The sequence below is a fragment of the Tribolium castaneum genome, chromosome 4 (assembly GCF_031307605.1).
Source record: "Tribolium castaneum strain GA2 chromosome 4, icTriCast1.1, whole genome shotgun sequence".
NCBI lineage: Eukaryota > Metazoa > Arthropoda > Insecta > Coleoptera > Tenebrionidae > Tribolium > Tribolium castaneum.
In genome coordinates, this window is record NC_087397.1 from 12,616,675 (window position 1) to 12,642,570 (window position 25,896).

The 25,896-nt window shown below is 36.4% G+C and overlaps 1 protein-coding gene across 1 annotated transcript in view; it reads left to right on the top strand.

The window, feature by feature from the left end:
- The window catches only part of Fur2 (Furin 2), a 68,462-nt gene that overhangs the window by 8,766 nt on the left and 33,800 nt on the right, over positions 1–25,896 (top strand). The window contains exons 2-3 of the mRNA XM_964214.4: positions 5,606–5,892; positions 16,930–17,034. Coding sequence (XP_969307.2) covers positions 5,704–5,892; positions 16,930–17,034 — 294 coding nt within the window. The 5' untranslated portion in view covers positions 5,606–5,703. The remainder of the gene's footprint in view (positions 1–5,605; positions 5,893–16,929; positions 17,035–25,896) is intronic.

Sequence of the window (25,896 nt, forward strand, 5' to 3'; positions counted from 1 at the left end):
GTAATTTGGGGAATTGACGGCGTCGGAGTCTAAGCCCTCACGTAATGCCTCTTCAGAGGCGTCTGCCAGGATTACTATAATCCTGCCGACAAATTGCAGCTGGCTAATGAAAGGTCGCACTACTTAGTAGCCCCCAATAAATATCACCCGAGCTTACAGAATAGTGAAGAGTTAATTACGGGACGAATTTTCAGTCAAAAATAAACAGGTTACAGAGCTGCCTTAAAAAACACATGTATATTTGTTTCGTTGGTCACTTCTAACCGTTTCAAAATTGCAAAATTGCAATGATTTCTAGAAAGATATACTGAAAAATCAGCAGATTAGGTCAAGAATGTTGCATTTTGCGATAAAAGAAAATTGAAATTTCTTAATAACCTAGTCAAATCAGAGAAATCGGTGAAAAAAATTCCTAGAGAGTTAAAGTTTTTCTAAAAGCTTTCTTTACACTTGAGTAGACAAATATCAAAAGTCTTCGAGGTTGGTGGGCGAGCTCGAGGAGGGGGAGGGGGTTAAAGCAGTCTTTTTTTTTGGTTTTTTGTTTATATTTCGGAAAATGTTACTTCTATCAGTTTATATCTTCTTACTAAAATTAAAGCTGATAAAATTTAATGGTTATATACATTTTTCTTGTAGGACTAACCATAAGCGAATTAGAGGAGTGGAAAGAAATAATCGTTTAAAAAAAGTGCTAGAAAAGAAAATGTTTTGTGATTTGAAAAACTTTTATTGACATGTGGGTCACAGAAGTCTTCAGAGTCGTCTTTAGATGCCGTATTTTCGTCTTCCTCTCAAACATTGAAAACTGAATTACATTTTTGTTTAGTAAAATATTAATAAGTAATTGATTTAATATACAATTTTAAATAAATCTTATAATAAATTGTATGCATTGAGTCCAACAACATTCTTTCATATCTTCTGGGTCATCTTCAGATGCTAAATTGTGTTCTTCAACTGGAGAGCCCGAGGGAAGAAAGTATTTTTCTCCCTTATTTCGCACTCTTAGCTTAATTGGGAGATGCTTTACAAACACTATTTCCATATAAATACTTATGATATACTAATGTTTAGTTACACAGTGTCGTATAGACACTAAACTTCAAAAGCTAGTAGCTCGCTTACGGTTAGTCCTACAACAATAAGGCTAGGACCATTTTGTAGGAAATTTTATCAAGTTTAATTTTGATAAGAAGATAAAAATTGATAGGGGCGACCGTTTCCGAGATATAAGCAAAAAAAACAAAAATAGACATCTTTAGCCCTCTCCCCCTCCTCGAGCTGGCCTCACACCTTTGGGGACTTTTGCTATATGTCTACCCAAGGGTAAAAAAACTTTTAAAAAAAATCCACCTCTCTAAGTATTTTTTCCACCGATCGCCTTATTTTTGTCTGGGCTATAAGATAACAGCAAAATTCGAATAATAGTTTAATAGTTCAAGCATTATCGGCTGTCATTCTCAAATAAAAAGCTAGTTTTTTACTGTGATTTACTGAGTGCCTTCTAATTGGTCTGTTTTGTAGTTGGGAGTGCATTAGCCTATCAATACCCAATGACAAACACCTTATTAATCGTGTTGCAATTTTTTATGCACCAGATAAACACGAAGCTAGGGAGGGAGGTAATTTTTATTGGTCAACGCATTCGAGGAATAAATGAGACGAAAAACCTGCTTTAGGTATTTCCTTGCCAAAACAAAAACAGGAATAATCAATTGCAAATGGCCAATAATAGCAAAACTCGAGCTGAAAATTATTTTTGCCTTTGACAAACGTTTTTAGTCCAATCATTTTGATCCTTTTAAAGAAATTAAGAAAATTGTTTCAAATGAGACATGGAAAAACATGTTTTTTGTCTTAAAATGATTGTTTGTCATTTTCCTGAAATATCACCACGTGGCCTTTTTCATAACGTTGTTGCGTCATTTTATTCTTGTATCATATAATTTTATTGTTTGCGTCGTCGTCGTCTCCAAATGAATTAAATTAGTCGTTGCCTAAAATTAGCCTAAATTAGGCTTAAAGTCCACTTGTTTGCACTATAATTGTCAGTTATTTTGGAGGAAAAAACTTGCTTTGGCAATTTTCCACTTTGGGTAGTCCCTAAAGAGGCTTTCGAGATATCCAGCCGCAAATTAAATTCAACTCGGATACTACTACCTCAAGAAACTCGAAATGATTGAAGTATACACATACGAGGTTTTAAATGACTTATCGATTTGTTGCCAATTTTGCTTAATGTATGTATGTGGAGTACGTCGAGTGGAGAGAGGAAGGAAATATAGTTTAAAGTTTGCCAAATCTAATTTTCTTCAAATACGAAAACGGTTTAATATCGTAAGTTGAATTATATAACCACCGATGGCTGGCTGGCTCTGCTTTGGAACGGATCTAATCGAAGCTTGAGCGACATTGTGTTTCGATCGGTCGTATTTCTTGTCCGGATTTTGGAAACAGATGGAAACATTTGAATTTGAAACATGCAGCGATCATAAAAAATATGTACCACTGTGTGCTTTTTTCTGCTGAAGTTTTTGTTCGTTACAATAAATTGTGATAAGAATAAATTGCGACATTGTATTCAAGTTATTTAATATTTGTTTTCGAGAGCTTATCGGTTGACTAAGGATTTGTAATAAGTTTGTTAATCATACTAAATATTTATTACTGGTAATGAATATGTAAACAGTTGTTTAGAATTGGATAAATTTGTTCTAGTTTGTATAGATTGTCTGATAATCTTACGTAATTACTTAAATAAGGACTCGATATCTTTTGGAACAATGTCTTTGTTAAATTAGTTGACATTTACTTGTGGTTAGATAGAATGATTTGGTCAATATTTGTTTTCGTCAGGTTTGTGAAGTTTGTGGACAATGTCCAACTGAAAATAAATTACTAGAAATAAAAAAATTAATTGGACAAAAGTTGTTTTTTGTTTAATTAGGTATTGTCTAAATTCATCTATCAATCTTCCTTTGCCTGGTTTAAATTTCCGAGTAAGCACAATAAATCTTTACGTTTTTGTCGTGATTGAAATGACCTTACCTTGAAATTCGAAGGCACAAAACGAAAAACCCGGATCTGTAAAACGATTGCATTGTCGTAAAATACCCTACTTTTCTCTATTTATTGTCAGAGTGGGGAAATTACAGAGCAGGTGTGACAATTCTGTGTTTCTTTCAGATTATATTACGAGAGGAAAGCTCAGCACAAATCATTTGATCTCGTTAAAGGTCGGAGGGAAAAAGGTTATTTATATGCTGGTTGCATTTTAGCCAATGTTTGCTCGGAAAGAACGCGAAAACACGCCTTGTACGATTTTAATAACCGGAACGTAATCATTATGTTCAAAACTATGAAAAAAAATCGGCCGTGTAAAAACAGCGACCTTAATTATTCGCAATTACCTCCATGTTAAAGGATGTAAATTATGCAGGAAGTTGGGGAAGATGAAAGAACTCGTGCTTTTCACCGTTTTATACCGAGGGAAATTTAAAGAACTCACCACGAAAGATCGGTTCTTTTGTTATTAATTAATTTATTCGTATTTCTTGGTCTTTATTAAAATTCTCGCTTTTTTCACTTGGTTTGAATAACATGTGGTATTTTTTAATTTCGAGGTGGAAAATTATTTCGTCTCTTGATTCAATTTTCTTTTGACTCTAATTTCGACTCATTAAAAACGGCTGCGGTGGGCTTAAATAACAAACAGAATGCGACTCGAAGTTTCTCCTCTTCGCTCTTTGTGAAAAGGTACGAGTTTATTATTAGCGTAACTGTCATGTTTTACTAATATTTGCTGTACCTTTTGAATTATGAACGAATAAAAGGACCAGTTATTACTCTTTGTTTCAAAGTTTCGTACTTACGTTCCACCTTTAGAAAATCAATTGCTATTACGGCCAGTTTCTTGTACAATATGGGGTCATTAATCATTGTGTTTTTTTCTTTCCGGTATATTTGCACTAGAAATGTGATAATTTATCGATCAAAATGTGGTAATTTTAATTTCGCTAAAGGCGTATTCTAAAATTTTAATCAAGGGAGAAGCCAACAAAGCCACATCTGGCGAAGTTTTGATCCAATGGAAAAGTTACTAAATCCTCTTTTTCAACACCTAATCGAATTTATAGTCGAATAAGAAATTTACCAAATCCCTGAATATGGAAAAAATCAGAAGCGGATTTTTTTTAATTAGCCGACTTTTCTCCCTCAAAGCGCCGGAAACCCGTGCAGTTATTTTTTAATCTCTGGTCTATTATTTTTACTTGAGGAGGCATTGATGTAGTAATGAAGACCGCAAATTAATTATTTTTCCCCGCTTTCAGAGCCAAATAATATTTAATAACTTTCATGACTCTCTTTAAATTTCGTATTGGAAGCGATGGCGTGCCAAAAGAAAATTTGCAGCACTTCGTGCCGTTTTCCTTGAAGCAAATCAAAAATGAACCGGTTTATTTATGGTTTAGAAACGTTGTTTTTAATCTGAAATTAAAGCATCTCTTATCTGGAGAAATTTATGAAATGGTACCGACGCGCCTTGAGAAAAAATTAAACGAAGCACACTTTACAAAGACGGTTAAAATTTAATTAATTTTAAATTTACGTTTTCCTAAGTCAATATTAAATGAGAGCCGATTACTTTCTGAAATTGCGTTCATTAAATGTGAAATAGAGGTAAGTGTTCCGAGTTGGCAAGTCTCGCAAAATTTGAGTTTTTTTCTACAATAAAATATTCGGGGTCAATTTCGAGTTGACGTCCCTACAAATTAAACTTGGGGGAAAAAAGTCAGATACATCCGCCATCGAAACCGGAAACTTTCTAATTCATCAAGGGACGGCAAATTATTCCTGAAGCCGGGCACACGTCTCCAGAGATGGGATAATTTCGGCGGTTCTTTATAATTAAGTCTGGAGAGCTTTCGAAAGCTGAAATTTCGGCCAGTGATGTGTGTGTGCAAATAGGTTAGGAAAGAATCTTAAAGTGTTTCAAAAGACGCCTCGTCGGCATAAAACTTAGTCGGGCATTAATTTTGAATTGGCCTTAATGCTCCATCCAATTTTACTGTTATCGCCGTTCACTTTTTCACAAGATAGACAGTGCATTAATTCGCCGTCGGTTTCAGGGAAACTTTTAAACGTTCCGAATGATAAATGGGGTCCCTCACTCGACAAATTTGATGACAACAAATCCGACTTAATGGTTTTTCGGGTTCGGAAAGAATGCAACCTTCTTCGATGGCTGAATATTGACACCGGTCGCGCGATTTTATTTTCGATGCGAGATAATTTAAATTTATCTCGTCGAGCATCACAGAATTGTGAAATTTCCAACTGTGGAAATAAATTCTGCTTTTGTCAGTTCATGTTGAGGCATAATTAAAATATGAGATCCGAAGAGCGGGCCGTATACACGGATTATATGCCTCGGATGCATTTTACCAACTAGGCAAATTGAAATACTCACCCCGAGTGCGAAATGAACCAAATACCACATAAACCGCCTTAGATTTAAGACAACTGAGACGAAGAAATAAACGCGAGACGAGCAGTTGCGAATTTATACAATTTAACTAAATGTGTTTGTTTCTCCTTGTTTCAGATTTTTTCCAACCCTCCAGTACCCTATGATCGCTTTGGAAATTTTCCGCGTACAGATTGATCATTTTTCCGGGAATCGCTCTTCGAAACCGTCACATAATGTTAAATAGTATGTTAGCAGTCAGAATACGTAATTTTCTCGTGTGCGGGTGTGTGCTCGGCACGGTGGTACTTTCGGAAAAACGCGAAGGACCCCTCTTCAACAACGAGTTCGCCGTTCATATCCCTGGAGGTAACGAGGTGGCGGACGAGATCGCCGCCAAGCACGGATTCGTCAATCGGGGACAGGTAAGTCTACATAAACCAGATGGAAAAATCATGTTAAAGTAATGATCATAAAAAAATCTTGATTTCCAACCTGTTCGAATTAATTTATGACCTACAGGAACAACGCTTTAGCTCGAAATGGTAATTGCACAAAATGAGCAAAAATTTAGAGTGTTGGCTTATTATTTTTTAACGAGTGGCGGAAAAGCTACTTCTGCTACGGATTTCTGTTTTAATATTCGACGAAGTGTCAATTTTTTACGAGTGCTAATGCATTAAAGGAAACACTACTAGAATTCTCTATAATAAATGAAATAAAATACCAACCCGAAGATTTTATCTTTCCAACAAAACAACACAGCTTATTGGGAAATTGTAAAATAGAAAGAAGTCAAGAAGGATTGTATACTATGTTTATTTGTTAAAATGAAATATAGTTCATTTCAGTCTCAATATTTTTACGTTTTTGGATGTTTAGTCGAAATAGTTGTCTCAGTGTGTAGCAGCTCGTAATCAACTAGTTTGGGGTTTCAATTTTTCACCAATCAGTCGGAATTGGAAAGTAGTCCAAAATAATTTCATAAGAAATGAACGATTTCTTTTTGTTAAATTTTATTGAAAATTGATATTTTAGAAACGTTTACTCTACAGTTCATTAATTATCCAAATTGCACTCAGTTTTTCTTTAATTTTGAAAAGATCAAAAATTACAGCTGGTCACAGAATAGCACGAGACACGTTTTATCAGGAATAAAACGAAATATCACCAACAATCTTTGGAAGTCAAAATTTCCAAATGTTGAAATTTTACATGTATTCTTCCCGTTAATGGAAAAACTTTAATGAACCCTCAGTATTCTTTATAGAAAATTTACTGTTTATAGTAGTGACAAAGTGAGCGCGACGAATAAATGTTGCAAAGTCTTCAGCGTTTAATCTTTTCATGTACAGCAGGAAATTTTATTATAATCGTAAAATACAGACGAATGAGTTGACGTGCCGTTTCAAATTACAATTGTGGCTACATTCTCGTCGTGTTTCCAGGGAACACTTCATGTATTTTCGATTATCTTGTTGTGTAACTTGTGATTATATTCTTCGTTACAGCTTGTAATTCCGGGATCGATTAAATAATCTTCTTCTAGAAAACCTAAATTAACATTAATTAAATTGAAACCAAAGCTTATGATTTAGTGCGAAAATGATTACAGAGAGGAGACGTCTTTTGGAAAAAGTTCAATATTAAACAAACATAATATCGAATCGAAGATTTACGGTATTTTAAACCGTCACACTATGCAAATGTAATTGTTATTTACGAGCTTTTGTAGCCTGTTAAAATTACATTAATGTGCAACGGAACTGTCAGTTTGAATATTTACGTTATAACAATAATCATTATCATAGCTATCCCAGCCTAACGAATCATTGAGCAAAATAATGTCGAGTCGGTGGGTTTTCCCTCGAGAGACGGTATTAAAGCGGAAAGATGGATTAATCAATATACAGTATGTCCCAAACCGTGCAAAACGTGCGATACTTGAGGGACTAGTCGAGAAAAAAATAAATCTGAATTTGAAAAGTTACGCCTCGAGGAAAGTTCGGTCGCGGACGTATATCAAGATATCCAAATCTAATACGTTGTAGGTTGATGTATTATTCTCAAGACGATCAAGTTTTTCTTCCTTCCTTGGCAGTTTAATAAATAAAAACATATCGTAGGTGTTGGCCTGTCAGGGAGTCACCTGTGTGCCCTCGAATCTAATAAATATCGTACGTTAAAAAAATATTATCGCAGAGAGAGAATCTAAATTTAAAACTTAACAAAAGTCCAATTCGTGATATTCTTCGGGGGATTCCTAGCGCATCGATTACATGTCTGATGTTTGTGTGCTTGGCATGTTTACTAAAAATCGTAACTTGAAAAACTCTGTGTCTTTCACGTTTTATTGCTTCACTGCACCTGTACAAGATACGAATAAATAAATATTCAAGGGATTTTTACCAAAGTCTGCGTCAGAATGCCTAAAGATATTAGTCTTTGCTTTTTTAAACTGAGTCATTATCTCTGTTTTAGAAATAATACAACGTGCATACAACTAAGGTTATTGTCAATTTGTCTGCTCTCTGTGTACATAATACATTGAATTGAGTCAAGTCTTCACTGTTGTGTGTGAATAGAACACAAACCGATTTTCAAGAAGCATTATATGCGTTAGGAAATTACATCACATCCATGCTTTGTACGTGTACATTGCCATCGAACAATAACCTCACTACAAGACTTGCCGTGGAATATGTTTCTCACATCTTAATTGATACCAGCATGCATTACCACAACCGGGATCTAATTAAGTCGCATTGTTGTTATAAGTTGTTGTCGCATTGTTGCGTTATCAAACGATCGATTCGCTAATTCGCAAGCATTCGCTCGCTCGCTTCCCCTTGAAACGGGACACATTTAAAGCCTGGCAAAGTTCGCTGCTGCCATCCCAAGCGACCCATAACTCATCATTTCTTTAAAGCTAATTGAGTTTGAACTCGGGTCGGGGTAAGTTCGTTCAATTATATTTCTCGCGCGACGGTCAAAGTAAATTGTGACAAAAAGCTTCCAACAATAGAATCGGAGAAAGCACGACGAAATCTTCGTTTCGTTCGTGATTATGAAAAGAATTAAACGGCAAAATGTTTGCCGTATGATAGCACACTCTTAGCCGTCCAAACATGGCGAAAATAAATGTTTGCCAAGCGTTTTCGGGTAACCCAGGTAAATGTTTGCGAAACGATTAGCAAGGAAATCTTCACGCATCATCTGTATCGGAAAGAGAAAGAGAAAAATTGCATCAAAGCACACGAAAAATGTTTATTCGGGTGGAATTTTGTAATTAGAATAGGAATGCCTGGCGATATTCTTGCTTGCGAGTGATATACACGTGTGTCTTTCGCACCGGAAACGCAATCGGAATACTTGATATTAGCACCGTTTCTAATTAACAGCTTTAATTAACGAATGTTTGTGACCACAACTGTCGAGGGAATTTCTCCCCGAGGACAGGAATCGCGCGAAATAGATCGCCAAGATAATGAAGTTTATTCTTCACTTTGTGTTAGCTTGATGTGCTTTGAAATTGAAACGTCAAAGATTTAAATAGGATGGAAGTCGCTTTGTGAAGGAGCAGATCGATGCAAAATTAAGATTACGGTTCGTGATTTGTCACTGTTAAATTAAATTAAATAATAAATCCCCACTCATTGAGTGAGTGCACAACGTTCTCGCACTTGTCGCGTAATAATAGATACAATGGTAAATTATTAACTCGGTTCTCTTCACGTTCGAGGAACTTTTAGATTGTGTGGTAAGGTAGGTAAATCGTTTTCAATTAGACATTAGATTGCCGCCCCAACTTAGACGAGAAACTCACTCCACGAATGTGTATCGCCGACTTAAAAGTTTCTCTCCTCCTGCTTCGTGATTTAATACGAGTCTAATAAATAATAGCTCTGTAATTTGGAAACAAACTTGCTTCATAAATAATACGCAGACTAAAGCGATCTCAACTACAACCATCACAGACGTCTTTAACAATTGACAAAGAATGCGAGAATAAAGTCAACGACAATGCTTATAATGCACTTGCCGTGTTCAGTTTACGACGAACTTTGCCTATCTCAAAATTGAATAGTTTGCAAACACTTTACAACAGGGAAGGAGATGAGGAACCAAAATTTTAAACTTTTTCAGACTGATATTTAAAATTTACGAAGATTGATTTCATGACGTTTTCCGAAAGGAAGAGTTTTAGACATGCTCAATATTTAAGAGCTGCGCGAGATGGTAGAAAAAAACATTTTTCTCTTAGAGGTGCTAGTCAAGAAAGGTTTTCTCTTGGTATTTTTTTATTCAACAGAATCGTCCTTTCGAGAATAAATGCATGATTGTAATATCTCAAAAAAAATCGGTGAGACATAAACCACGCATCTGTCTCCGGTGCACATCTCTCCTCCTTCATATTTTCACCACGCTCAAAATGCATTAAAGTTTATAGAGCGGCCGAGTCGTTGTTTATTTTGATCTGCGTTTAGTCCGGCAGCTTACCAGACTCCGGGGGTAATCCGCATAGAACAGAGAGAGAAAAGCCTTCGCCACATTACGACATTGGCTTACGAAAGACCCTGACAACTACGGAAGCCCCATTCAGACATCCGTCGTCTGACGAAAATCGCCACGATTACTCTTTAATGAAGCGAGCTTTGAAATTTCGACGCGTTCCATCATCATCTTCTACCGGGTGGAGGAGGATCGATAGTCGAACATCTACGGGGTGATAAACGCGTCCGTCATAAATAAATCATTCGCCAAAAATATTGGAAAAACATTCACACGACAATGATTTATTGCGTTATCAGTGACGGGTCAATTGTACATTTTTTCCCCGCACAAGAAAACGCCACAATAATTCCATTTCGTCTCGGATAGTAAAATATTTAAATGAGTGTAAAACATTTCAGTTCAATTTCAGGGCAGATGTTCAATCGGACTGTAAATCTCGCAGTTTTTATGGAAAAAACTTTCATTAACTGTGCTAAAATAGATCGTCCGGGACCGATCATAAACGAACGAACCGTAAACCTGTTTATTGTCGAAATACTCAACCGCAACAAGAATTGCCGTGTGTCTGTTGTGACAATTAAATCATCAAAAACTTTACCAGTAAATTGTTGATTTTTGTTTCAAACTACTAACGCGGAAGTACCAACGTCTTGACAGTGTGTGACTGCAATAATGGAACTTGAGACAAGTTTTATAATAACATTACGACGGCATTGCTCTTATTATCATTCCGAAGCAGTCTAAACACTCCATAATTGCAATTTCAAAGAGCCATGACATAAATAACATACTAGTACAAAAATCATTTTTGCGTTTTACAAAATTTCAATCATTCCAGAGAAATAACTGGAATTCGTTAATAATATCATCGAACAATAAAGTCCAATTATTTTTTCGATTGAGTGATGAAAAAGCCATTCAACATAAGTGACATTCGAAAACAACAACATTCAATAACGCGAGTTTTAATTTAAAAAAAAATGACAAATAATATAATTCCGGTAAAAAATTGAAGCGAGACTGCAACGTCATATGTTTGAAATTGGATTTGTTATCCGGTAATGGTGTTTCATGCGTTCCGCCAACATAAAAACAGACAGTTTTGAATAATACTTCTAATAAAAAGTTGAAATTCTACTTTTGGAGGATCAGAATTGATCAAAACGGACATCTGCCTTGATTACTTTCAATTTGTTTAACTACGACGTAAAAAATGTCGTACTAATTTGTTCGGAGATGAGTGCGATTCAGTTCGCCTGGAAAAAGACCTCTTATCGATTAAAATTTAAAACGTAAAAAATACGTCGACGCTAAAACCATTAATGCTGCAATAAAGCAACCCGGCGCCTCCACCATTTTTAACGGCGGATTTAAAAGTTATTTTCAAAAAGTGAAATTATTTGGACTAACGAACAAACTGTTTCGTGATATCTTTTTTGAATAAGAGCACACTATTTCTTGTATAAAACCCGTCCAAACAGGATATTCAAAAATTGGCCTTATCCTCCGGATATTAGACCTTTTTATGCGAACCTTTTCCTTCTGTTAAACACTCAATCGAATTTGTGAAAAATCGCCGATTCGATTTAGCAAGTTTAACAAGGGTGTCCACCAATCCTAGATCGTTCTGGGCCGTTGCGGCCAAGTTGAGGTAATACGACCGCAAAACCAACATTGCGGTACAACTTGGACCGTTTCGTTCCTAACTATGCACCCTGCTGTCGACTTGCTTCTCGCATTTTTTCCTCCATCATCTACGTTATAAAGACGAGATTATGTCGAATAAATCGTCTGGAATTTACAACGACGTGAGTGTATGTGGAACGTTATTTCGAGTTATTATAGATGATCTCTGGAGGATGTGTTTATTGACGGCAGAGCTCCTTTTGAACTGGCTTCGGTAGGGTGCCTATATTGGCAAACAGATCAAAGAAGGATTACACCAAATATATATCTGAGACATTTACTGCCGCTACACGGAGTGCCGTAATTGAAAAGATAAAGGACTTTTGCTCTGATATGTATCAAGGAGCGTCAAGCAACGACAATGAGGAAATTAAATCTTACACTCGTATGATTTACGAACTTTTTTGCGGTTTATTACCGTAAATATTGGTAGTAGTAATAGTGGCACCCGCCCCCACTACTTAAGGCGTGGCTTTGCTCCCATTGGCCGAAATTTAAGACACCGCAATCAAAACAGGGTCCGTATAACATCCATATTTTCTATTTGTAATTTGACAATGATTATTTATTGTTGAAATTAGTGGTGGGACACCATGTGGCGTTTAATATATATAAAAGGAGGGTTGTCTTTATGTCGTTTGACCCTCGGTCGTTAAAATAAAGTTTTATATTCATCGGATTTAATTAAATCGTCATGCGTTTAACCTAATCTGCAAAATTGCAGTTTTCGCATGATCACAGGTTGACAACGTTCAGCGAGCTCTAATCTGACATGAACTGCTCTCTAATTAGACTAATGGACAATCTAACGATAAGCAATAATTATTACGTAAACATCTATCAAACACTCTGGAGTAATCATAATTGGTCAAACGATATACAAATACAATTAGGGAAATTGCAAATGTAACGGTGATAGATTAAAAGACAACAAAAGCAAACTGTTTACTTATTACACACACACGGAATGGAACAATATTTAATTACAAAAGCCCACGAAATATGATTTAGTTTTATATATTACACAGTTTAAATTTATTCATGCACGACAGATCCGGAAACTAATTAAAGCGTAGGCCGGTATAAATTTTAACATAATGAACGGGAAAACTAATCAAATTAAATAATTTACCGACTGGTTATACTAGCAAAAATTTTCGCATATGACACGTTCCAGTTGCTGCACTATCACTGGATATTAATTAATATTTAACATCCCTATTTGCGTAAGCTTATAGGGTTGAATACCTCGGAAAATGGAGTTTAACACCTGCGAAAAAACCCAACTTCAATTCCATTCGCTAATGGAGAAGTTAAAGAAGAACAAGCAGAACCGTCGCACTTTGTACACATTATCTTAATTATTTGAAAACTTTGAATATAAAGGTTACGCTAATTTGAGTCTGTCGGTGACAGCCTTCAAAACTATAGGAGATGAATATGAGTATAAAATTAACTTGGAAATTGTAATTAATGTCGTTTTTTACGTTCGAATCTTTTGCACAAGTCATGTTTTTGGATTGTTGTACAATACTTGAATTGTGTTATGGACCGCTTGAGGAATTATTCATTGCTGTGAATGTTTAATCAGAAATAATCGAAAAGGTAGTGTGGATCAAATCAAGTGCAACTCGGAACTGGGTTAACTATCTGAATCTGAAGGGTCTAATTTGGCTAATCAAGTAGGTAGTGTTGTTTCCAAGCAAGATCAATAACTGTCCGGGTTAACTACTATTGTTTAATGAATAAAGGATTCACCTCGTCCCGAAATGAAATTAATAAAGATCACTTTCGAGTGTCACGGAAACACGTGTTGCATTGAGACATTATTAAATTTTCCAAAGGACAGTAATGTATGTGCATAACGAAGTCGACACGCACCTCAATTAAAACGAAACCCGGGGATCGCGTGAGCAAAAACACCCGCCAATAAATTAATAAAAGCTCTATTGTATCGAACTCTGCTCGATGTGAGAAGTTTGAATTAAAACATGGAACGAACGTATTTTGAAAACTTGAAACCATTAAAAAGTTTGTTCGCATCTCCTTGTTAGATTGCTTAATCAAATCGCTGTTACGCTAAACAAGCAAAACGAGGTAATTTTTTTAGAAAAATATAATCAGCGAAAGTTGTGATGTGTTTCTCATTTTCTTGCGACGTTTTACAATTAAATTTCAACTATTCGTCCGACAACGTGACAAATTGGAGTGCAGGTAGGATAACGACGTGAACGCATGTCAAGCCAACATCTATTAGCGAAGAAGTAATTTGTATCCGAGATGACATTAGCAAAGGCACACTTTAAGATAAGTTAGACGTTTCGGAGAGAAGGATCTCACACAGTATCCGAAATAATTACAGCGAAAACGAGCGAAATGACAGACCCCTTGTTGCTCTTAAAAAAAAAAAGATTTTGTTGTATACGCTGGGTGAAATTTTAACTAAAATTAAAAGTTTGTTTAGGTGGTGATTATAAATACACTTTTCCACGAGACTGAACAGTTTCATTTTGTTGGTAAATGAAACGTTGCAGTTTTGGTGGATGCGCCGGGATAGACTTAATATCCTGCTGATAATTATTGTTCTCGATTATGTTCAAAACCTTAATCAATTTTTAAACGCAATTTCGCTGGATTTTCACTTTCACCGTTTTATTTTAAACTCATCTCTCCCGAAGATGCATCCGTTCCTCATTTCTCCTAATCGACAAAGCGACATAAATCATCCCTCGCCGCCAAAGATAATATTTGTCGTGGAAAAGTTCAATATACGTTCTTGCACCGGTTCCCCGGAAATTGCAGACTCCATCTACTTTTTCTCGAATCAACATAACACACCAGCACACGCATTCCATCTCATATTTCGCACTCTCTGTGTGCGTACAATATGCGGTCAAAACGGAGTGAGACATCAATCTTATCTCCTCCCCAATTGCTTGCATTGTCGTAAATTCTCCCAACTTTCAAGATGGATTAGATTCGTGTTCCTTGCGAAAATTCGCAAATTCGAATCGTTGCGAAAAGCGTTGACGTTATTGTTGCGACTTGTGTGCACGAGAATTGAATTTTTCGGCAAGTTTCGAAGAGATTTATGCGAAAGGAACGGCGACGATGCATCGGAAACCTCGCCGGAAATTGGAAAAATATTTATTCACGCATCCCGACGACAATCAACGATGTGAACGGATAAATCAAAATTACAAAATCGAATTTTTAACCTCCACAAATTGCTGTTTCTGAAGATTAGTAAAAACTTGGTCAAAATGTGAACGCGTAACTTGTGTATCGTTTTGGAAATCCTTTTAGAAGGCAGAAAATATCCGGATCGAGCGAGGTTTACGGCCGATTTATCAGCCACTCACGAGCTACACGTCTTTTAAGTCGAGTAAATAAATGTCTATGGAAAGAAGGCGCGAGCGTATCATCTTAAAAATGGAATTATCATAACCATTTTGTCTGAAAAGCAAACATTAGCATATCTTTTATTTTATGTCCATATTTGATTTGAATGCCAATAAAAAAGAAAGCGCGTAGAATCCGAACGGCATAATAAAGTAATTTAAGAGAGTATCAAGCTATCAGCGAGGTTAGGAGCCATTTCACACCGCCGAATATATAACACAGACATGTCGAAAAGTGGATATAGCGGAAAGTTTTGCTATAAATCTTGTCGAAAGAGTGACTCTATTAGGAGCCAACGGTGGATTAAAAGTAATTACATTCAAAGAAGCCTCCAATCATTTTTTGTGAATTAGCTTTGTTCTGTTAAAAGAGGGGTTTTTTCTCTCTGTTGTCTGCAAAGGAAAGGTTAAATTGATTGAATCACGCTAGGAAGAACAAAGTATGCTTTTATGGGGCCGATCGTACTGACAAATAATGTAATAAAACGAAATTACTTTTTCAAGTTTAATTATCTAGCTCGGTACTTGTACTAAAAGACGGATGGGAAATCCATTACGACGGATACTTTTTCCCGTCCTCCTCTTCGTCACGTCGTTTATTTGTTTCTATTGTTACTGAAAGCATCTAGGTTTGAAAAGCTCTCTTGTAAATTTGCTACTTGTTGGACAACTAACTCCAAGGAGAAAGGAAAAGGAGAACAACGTTCCACACAAATACTCTCTAATTTTAATTAAGTAGTTGCAACATCAAAGACAAAGTTAAAAACTCGTTTTATCATTTATTTATCAAGCAAAGTTGTGTACTTCATCACAAGCACCAGCAGATTCTTTGACACTCACAGCATTCCAATAAAGAAAAATGTCATCGACAGAACGTAAAGAAAACACAATCGATTTCCACTCCAACAACAATGATAGAGGGAAAATCAATTAATAGGTACACGCGCCGGCAAAATCGTCCGAATTTTTTTCCTCCAATAAAAGTGCTAATATCTCCTGTAATATGAACAGGGAAAAAATTCTCGTCGAGATTGGAACCGTTTATTGTTCCAATTAGTTTTAATAATTCTTTATAACTTTTTTGCTCTCCTTTTTTGTATTCGAGGGATCGTCTCGGGCTGCGTGTCCCGGATTCCAACAGCGCTAAATTATATATTTTATAGTGATTTCATATTTGTTTGTTTGATTTCTTCCACTGAATCGGTAAAGACGTGCCCACCCTTCCTACCCTTAAAAGCCTTCTTATGTTTTGTGGCTTGCGTTTCCTACTTCGACAATCTTAAATTAACGTCAATGTTATCGAATCAATCTCGTTAAGTAAATATGAATTCCACCAACATAAATCCACTTTTTAGCCGGATTGCGTCTTTTGTATTTATGTGTTTTTTGTACGGATGATTCGTCTTCATTATCTGTCACGCATTAACTCGCTCACCGAAAGGAAAAATACGATTCAACGAAAAAACCCCTTTGTTTCGGAACAGCGAAATATCGACATTTTTTTAAAGTAGCGCGTTTAAATCTCTGGTACAGTTAACAATTCTTATGTAATAATTAATTTAATTAATTTTTGTTTGTTAAACATAAAAATATTAATTTGATTAAAAGTATATGAAACAAGTTATTATTTTTGTAAACTAGTGTAATCTCAGGTTAATTAATTAATGTATATGTTTTTTGAGATATTTACAGGGTGAGCATTCGGGTAAACGATACGTTTCCTAATTAGCGTTGTAGATGATACCTTGTCTCTCAGTCGACATTCATCTAAGTTTTGTATGCAAATTATCAAAGCATTGGATTATTTACAAGATAGAGTTCAAAGTAATCTACCTAAAATGAACTGTTTTGTTTTTCCAGGTCGGCAGCTTGAAGGGTTTCTACTTGTTCGAACACAAGCACGTGCATAAACGTTCCCTGCAGGCCAACGACTTCTACCACCAGTCGCTGATATCCGAGCCCCAGGTTAGTGATGTTTCCAAGCAAGTTAATTTACTTTCATAGTGCTTCCTCCACCTTCTCCTGCACAATTTCAATACCAATCTTGTTTGTACAGATTATGTTAAGCATCTAAATGTTTTTAAAATGAGCCAGAGCTAAGCTCTGTTTTCGTGCAACGAACCGAATAAGCTCTTAGGTAAAGTGACGTCGCGACTCGACTTTTCGGCACTTTGAAAACGAATTCGGATTTATCTCTCCTCAGGCGCCCTTAAATAACACTCACGTTGTCTTTTCTGACAGCCGGTTACAGAATCAACAGGTGAGTGATAAGTAGACAGTAGCGCCATCTCGTATCTGGATATTTGACAAGTTTCCATTGTGTCCTGAATCTGAGCCGTACTTGATTAAATGTATTATTATTAATGATGAATATCGGTGCTCAAAATCCCTGTGGAAATCGGAGCTTTCGCATTGGTTCAATAATAAAATTAGACAAATACGGAATTCTAGATTTACCAGTGGAACATAAATCGGATTTAATACGGGATTTGATACCGTAAATCCCATTAAACGTTTAACCCCCGAGAAAAATACGTTTTTGTGAAATTGGTCGCTTTCGTTTTTAATTTTTTTAATTAAAATAAAGCGCACATTAAGCTAGCCCCGTTGTTGCAAAAGTTGTGTGAGAATTGTGAAAACAACCCTCGAGCATTATGTCTTAATACCGTGATTTTTTTGTTGCCTTGGCGAAAATTAATCCTCCGGTACAATAGGAACGTGCGCTCCTGTAATTAATTGTATTTTTTCACGTAAGCGGATTTGCGAAAAGCCTTCATAAAGGATTAACATTGTGAAATGTCGATAAGCCGAGAGGGACAGTTTAAAAACTCCAGCTTCCTGCTGAATTTTCGGCGGTTAAACATTACACGTTTTATTTCACCGTCGACCCTCGTTACTTCTTCCGTTACCCTCTAAATCTCATACATAATTTTCTTTGTGAGCCACCTATAATTTACGACTTTATTCATGCAAGAAGCCACCACTACTTTCTTTATTAAGTTTTATTACTCGGCCGGACGTAAAAACTCCGTCCGATGATTGGTATTTACGGCGCTTTTGCCGGATGTCTTCGCCAAAAAAGCTTTTATTTTTACGATCTTTGAAATGTAGGCAGCGAAAATGTTTTGTATCGTTTTTGATAATGACCTTGATTTTGCTATTTTTGTCGTGTCCAAAATCCACGCGTATTCAAATTGCACCTCAACGACACGACTTGAATTCTTAATCGTCAATAAAAAGTAAAAATCGGTCACGAAAAGAACAAAACGACAGAAGGGAAAGTTTGTAAAAGATAAATATTCATGACAGAAATTCCGTATTTGATTCGATTTGTTTTTGTGTTAATTTGAGCGAGTTTTCTTTTGAGAAAGAACGCTTTGCAAGAAGGGTGTTGAATTTTTATGGACGATTTCTTATCGGGCCTTGAAACGCTTGGGTCTTTTTCCAGTAGATTTAATTATCGCTGTGAAATAGAGTTATCATTTTAGTCGATTAACTCAAACTATTCGCACATATAAATGACGATTAATACGTTATACGACCGCTGGGGTCCGGTAGGACGGAAATTGCTTCATAACTTTAAGGGCCATGGAGAGTAAACTCGACTAAATTATTACTTTGCCTTCCACCTTGTCATTATTTAGAATTTGAGTTCTTTAAGCTCTATCCTGGAAATCAAAACAGAGTTGTCCTTTCAGCCACATGTTCGCCCCGGTGTTTGTGCACGGATGAAAAGTGAAAAATTCTCTTCACACAGCTGTTACATTCGAACAAAGCCTTAAAATAATAAACACGGATTATAGAATAGGACGAGGCAGGAATAATTCAAGAAACAAATGAGTTCGTTTAAGAGAAATATGTACATCGTGCACCTCCCTCAGGAAAAAAAAAATGAAACAATTTATTCACAAATACGAGCACGTTATACGATTTATCACAGCGAGGAAAAAATTCAACAGTTTGTCTATGGTAATTCGAAACGTACAATATCCGTGATTATATCATGACCAAAAAGTGTCTTTTCGGCCACGTACTGCTGGTTTTTACCCTATTATGATTAATTTCCGAAGAGATAAAAGCGAGAGGAAATGGGTAATGAAAGTTTGCGGGTTCGTCGTCTACATACGGATCAGCGAATTCAAGGATATTATCCTTTCGGTGTAACATAATCAAATGATTGGACGTTCCCCAAGGACGTAAAATCAGAAAAGGGCAATGGAGGTTCGATTGTGACCCGGGCAAGTGTTTGATGCTTGATTGAACACGAAGTAGGGATGAGGATGGTCCTTGCCAATCAAGGATAATGCAAATATGAGGACGAATCTGTTTCAAGTTTTTGCAAAATAAATTGAAATTTATGTCTTATTTTCCCTGAAAATACGACCCTTTTGTTCATAGTTCAACTCCTGGTGGACAGATATGCTTATCTCTGGTTCGGGCGAACTCGGTTTTGCAATTTAGTTCAGTTTGTGCTTCGATTAGATCGAGCATCCACTTTGTTTTAAAACACTCGGTCTAATTCGAAAAATTTGCATTTTTTTTGCTTCGGATCGAGACTGATTTCCTTCATTAAGCTCGTATCGTATCGAACGCACTTTAAACAAACGGATGGTCTTTAATTTTCTGGTTTTTCATGATATCTTCAAGTCAAAGTTTTATGGAAAGTAAAAGGTAATCAGTTGGCGTATGTCACGCAACCGCCATCGTTGTTCTCCAGCTAATGCCTTTTTAATCAGAACCATAAATCAGATCGGCAATGTTGTGAATGTTGCTGTCATGAGTAGAAGTCATTAATGCCATATACATAGTAACGTCCGCTGTATCTACAGCAATATGTTACGTTCTAGTAGGTCCCCCTTCGATGTGCATTTAGCCTAACCGAAGCTTAATTAGACCCTGTTTGGAATTGACGGTACTTTTCGATTCGAGTTGCAACCCACAACCATTTATTATTTAGTGATTATCGAAACGCTGATCCCTTTTATTTGCAAAGAAAGAACAATTTGTATGCAATTAAGATTAATTGACTGCTGGCAAAGTTAATTGTTTTTTCCTCGTCGTCGAATTTTCCAAACATATTCAAACACGGTTTAATGAGATTGCGAATCGCCACCTGTTTTGTTAGCGTATTTTTCACGTGGAAACTAGAGCGTGATAATCGAAACTGAAAAAGCTCGGATTGAAAACTGGTCCAAGAGGAAAACATTGTTCTGATAAGGATGAAGAGCTTTTCTCCGAGGATCACGCACGAAAAGAACATCATGTGACCTAAACCGAATGAATTTTGGAATTGTTTTAACATTTTAACGAGGTGCAAATGGTGGATTTTCGAATAGAGTGTAGAAGTCTTCGACTGTGTGCACATACAATGGTCACGTTCTCGCGAGTAAATGAAGCAAGTCGGAGTTGAATTACAGCAAGCATTAAAAGAATACTCTAGCGGAAATTGAATTACGCAAAGTTTAATTAAATTGGGACGAATAATTTTCAAAGCTGTTTCTATTTTAGTGCAAGTCTGGGGGGTTTTTGCTAGCTTTTTATTAGTCTAATCAGAGTTGTGATGATCTTTTTAATTAAATCCTTTGAAGATGAGAAGGGAAAAAAGACAAGTTTAGGATCATATTTCAGATATAAGAAACTTCTTAATAATCCGGGAGATGTTGAAGCTGTATTTTCCTCTAGTATAATATTACAAAGGAGTCGAAAAATTCCTTCATCAACTTTATTATAGCAATTATACTTTGAGTAGAACACGGCTGATTTTTTGCATATGATGAGAGATATATAAGTTTGCTAGTTTCGAAGTAGAACAGAACGCTTGTGAAGATTTTCCATTTTCTCTTTGTAGGCCGTTGTCTTTTCCTACGATGTAATAATCCTCAAACGTTATTACACGGGTTATAGTCATGCAACGTTTTCTCCCCCAACACAACAAGTATACCAACCTTACCCTCGTTATTTGTTTTCTTGTGCGAGACACATCTAATAAATAATACAACTTCCCGGCAGAATATTAAAACGAGTTTTTTTTCGCCCTTCCTTTTTCTTTTCCCCTCCGATATTAAGAAGATTATAATCGAATCACACAGCTTTATTCCGCTAACTGCATCAACACGGTTTTAATAATTAAAACCCACAAATAAAATACGTACGAGCGTTTTAATCATAATAAAACCATTTTTTATTTGCGCGACTTTTGAGGGTTTTGTTATTAATGTTGCGGAAAATAAATTAATTATCTCTGTGCTCGATGTAATCTCATGAAGTAGTTCGTTCAACTGAATTAATGGTTTTGTTAGTCGTATTTCGAAATCATGTCTATTATTTCGGAATGTATCAGACGATCCTTCTTTCACTCTGCTGCTCCTGTTCCGCCAAATAAGACCATTAATTTTCTCGCATACGGTGATCGCCGCGCCGCTTTCACCCTCTTTTTAACGAATGTATAATGAAAACGAATCGGTGGAATTCACACCTCGAACAAATTTTTATGGCCCACCTACCCGCCCATCTGGGTCAATATTTTTCGTCGTGGAGTAATTCGAAATGAAGTGGCCGACTGGATTCGACTCACGTCCCCTGCGAAATGAAGTGCTAACCTCATTGGCTCCGCTTTATCAGATAAGGTTCTCAGCTGACCTCGCAAGGACCCCATCACGGAAGGGGATGCTAGCAAATTGTGACACCGCAACGACGCATCCTCCATCTGCTCGATTTGAGGCGAAATTGTTTTATTCTTTTCACGGCGGTCTTAAACTTGTGTATCGATTTTTCTGTTTAATTTCCCGTTTAGCTTTCGGTTTTTGGCAGGAATTATCGCATCTGACACTTATAGTCCCTATTTGAATAGGGCACGTACAAAACCGGGGTCTGGATCGGATGCAAAGCTTCTGGAATTGGCAGTTACTGACAAATATCTCAATACGGATATACATAACAGACAGTTGGGTTGTGTTAGTGTGTTGGGAGAGCGAAGTTTGGTGGTTTTAATTGAGCCGAAATTAATATCGAGAGTCGAAGACAGTTTTCAATAAAATCAAATTAGGAGCCTGTCTGGAAGATTGATGAGAAAACCGCGATTCATAATCAAGGAATGAGAAAACAAGAGACTAATATTTCAAATTGAAAGAGGTTTTCTACGAGGGGAGACCGAACACGTCCTTTGTATATACCGAGAGAAAACTAATCTCCAATCTATTGATGCACGATGTAAATAACTGGCGGCAATAAGCTAAAAGCGGACGACAAAAATTGACTGAAACGTTCGGTTCGTTCTACTATATCACAGATTGGTTCGTTGCGTTTGTAACTTTTTACGTGTTGCTAAATTCGTACGAAAACACGACATGTCGTTAATTTTTCTTCTCTAAAAAAGGGCCATTTGTAATAATATTCCGGTCATAAAAAGCAAAAAAATTGTCCCTCGACAAGGTCCGACCGAAACGAGAACCATAATAATTTATAACGCATTTTTCAATCTTCGCAATCGAGAGGTTTTATTGCTGGCGACTAATCTTCACTCGTGTGATGCTTGAATACTGATTTTTTCGGAAACGATGGACGATTTTTTTTCATTTCAGAGAGGTTGTTTTACAGTTTAAGTTTTGCTGAATGTACGTGACATGTGAGTAAAGTAGGTCCGAATTATTTCAGGTTGTGTTGTTCCATTAAATACCTATAAATTTTATAGATCGTGAAATGTGGTCGTTGTAATTGCGTTACTGCTATAAACCAATTTTGAGTCTTATCTTGACAAATAACGACAGGAAAGGAAAGGCACCGTCCGGAAGAATTCCGTTGTCCTGGGCAATAGCACAGCAGACGTTTTTATCGTTTGTACTGAAAACATCCGGACACGATAAGAAAAATAACACAGGCAACGAGATTAACACGAAATACATAATGAAACGAACGGAGGGCGGAATAATACGTTTCTCTACGATGAAATATGCGACGGTGATGTGAATTATGATGACGTTTTAATGCACACATTTAATCAAAAAGCTATTACTTTTATATATTTACATCGTCGGATTTTAATTTTGCTAATATCCAAGCCGCTAAATAAGAGTAGATTGTCGCCGGGAGAGAATGGAGGAATTTTTATCCCCCTGATTAATTCCTGCTTCAGGCCTTAACAGGTGCACTGCATCACGTCGAACAAACTTCCATGTCTTTCTGCAAGTCCCGTTTGACTGGCCATATTTCATGTTTCCTAGCTCGTATCGTGTTTTTACACTTTGTTTACAACACTTTTTAAAATTACTTTAAAAAGTTTACACAACTTTTCATTTTAAAGGATTAGCCGTACCGCCGACAAAGTAAAACAAAGTAATCACAACACCCAGTTTGCATAATGTATTCATTTAAAAAATTAAAAATAACAAATTTTTGCTTTTATCTCCGCCGCGCCAGACGCGAAATGAGCGCAACAAAATCACACACAAAAAAGAGATGTTTCTAAAATTCGCACCAAACACTAACCACCACGCATTCTTTCCATACACTGGGTTAGGATATTGCCTAGATGTTTATCCTTCACGTACCTTCTCAAAGTATAACAAAAATTAGTACTAATAGCCCAGTCAAATTAGACAAAAATAAGACAATCGGTGGAAAAAATTCCTAGAGAGTAGAATTTTTTTTTGTAAAGCTTTCTTTACACTTGGTTAGACATATATCAAAAGTCCCCGAAGGTGTGGGGCGAGCTCGAGGAGGAAGAGGGGGCTATAGCTGTCTTTTTTTGTTTTTTTGCTTATATCTTGGAAACGGTCACCTCTATCAATTTTTATCTTCTTATCAAAATTAAAGTTGATGAAACTTCTTACAAAATGGTCCTAGCCATTGAAGTTTGGTGTCTACATGACATTGTATAACAAAACATTAGTATATTATAAGTATTTATATGGAAATAGTGTGTGTAAAGCGTCTCCCAACTAAGCTAACAGTGGTAAATAAGGGAGAAAAATACTTTCTTCCCTGGGGCTCTCCAGTAGAAGACCACAATTCAGCAGCTGAAGATGACCCAGAAGATATGATAGACTGAACTGTTGGACTCGATGTATACAGTTTATTATAAGATTTATTCAAAACATCTATATTTAATCATCTATTTATTAATATTTTACTGAACACGACTGTAAGTCAGTTTTCAATGTTTAAGACGAAGACGAAAATGCAGCATTTAAAGACGACTCTGAAGACTTCTGTGACCTCCATGTCTACCCCTTTCTCAAGACAAGTCACAAGACGTTCTCTTTTACAGCACATTTTTTTAAATGATTGTTTATTTCCAGCCCTATAACTCACTTATGGTTAGTCCTACAAGAAAAATGCATAAAACCATTTTGGAGAAAATTTTATCAGCTTTACTTTTGGTAAAAAGAGAAAAATTAATAGGAGTAACAGTTTTCGAGATATAAGCAAAAAACCAAAAAAAGACTGCTTTAACCCCCTTCAATTCCTCGAGCTCGCCCCCCAACCTCGGGGACTTTTGATATATGTCTAACCAAGTGTAAAGGAAGCTTTTAAAAAAACTCTAACTCTCTAGGAATTTTTTCCGCCGATTTGTCTAATTTGACTGGGCTATAATTTACAAATTGTTGTGTTTTATGACAACAAAAAACAAAAACATTTAAAGAAAAACGTTCAAGTTTAAATGGACGGTTAATTCTCAAATTTTCTACAAACGAATGAACCGAATTGCCTGGTAATTTGAATAGTATAAATTAGCATAAAATACAACAGGTTTTTACCTTAAAAAGTATGTAAAAGGTGGGTAAATGTGGACAATTACGTCGGGTTCGACTACAGGGTCTGCCGTTCGACCCAATTTGCGATTTTTCGTCGCATTTCATGCGAAAATTTCCTTATCGCTGGTGTGTAGCGAAACACCGAGAGAGGACTAGGAAAGTGCGAGAGTTGATCCGTGTAGTTTTGTGGGACTTCCTGCCTAACGCTGGTCTTCCACACGCATTACTTTCACCTCATGATCTCAGACGAACCTTTGTTCCAGGCGGTTAAATCTTACCTAGAGCGAATGTAACTCCGGACGAAACAAGACTCAACTCCTTATTTACGAATTAAGAGAGAGTTTAATGTTATTTCTCAAAAAACTTTATTAATATGGGTTGGAAGATGGATGTAGCCAAGTTGTCTGAGTACGTGATCGGTTCAGTAATGGTCCGAGCGACCCTTAACTGCCACTATAATGGTGCATTGGCACTCTACAATGGCTCCTTTATCCCTTCACGGATGTGTTTTATGGACTCGATCGACTTTTAATCTGTAGAGACCACTCGATTTTTGTTTATTCGGTTTCTGCCCATCAAAATTTAATCAAAAGGGAACGGATTAAAACACTTACCCTTCACGGTAATCCACAATTTATGTTCGCTTTGTTATAACCAGTTACGTTACGGTTAATGCCTTTATGTCTTATATACACGAAATAAAAAGCCTTATGCCGAATAATGGACGTAAAATGCGAGAATGGCTCCTTTTATGGTAAAAGCCGGCCTCTAGGCTATATTTAAGACAAAAAGGTGCTTTTTACAGGTTCACCCATAATAAATAGCCAATTCAATTTTTCACCATCGCACCATCACCACCACGGTTAGAAAAAAAATTCAACATTGAAATAACTTCGTTGTTTATCGTGCAGGGTGGAACGACTGAAAATAAACATCCGTCGTAATCAAACTCATGTGTTTCCCTTCGTTCCGAAATTTGCATATTAATTTTTGTTGGTGAGTAAAGCTCGCGGTCGTAAACTTGGCGCAAATAAATAGTTTTTCCATCGTTGTGTCGCGTCGCGTCTCGAGGAGA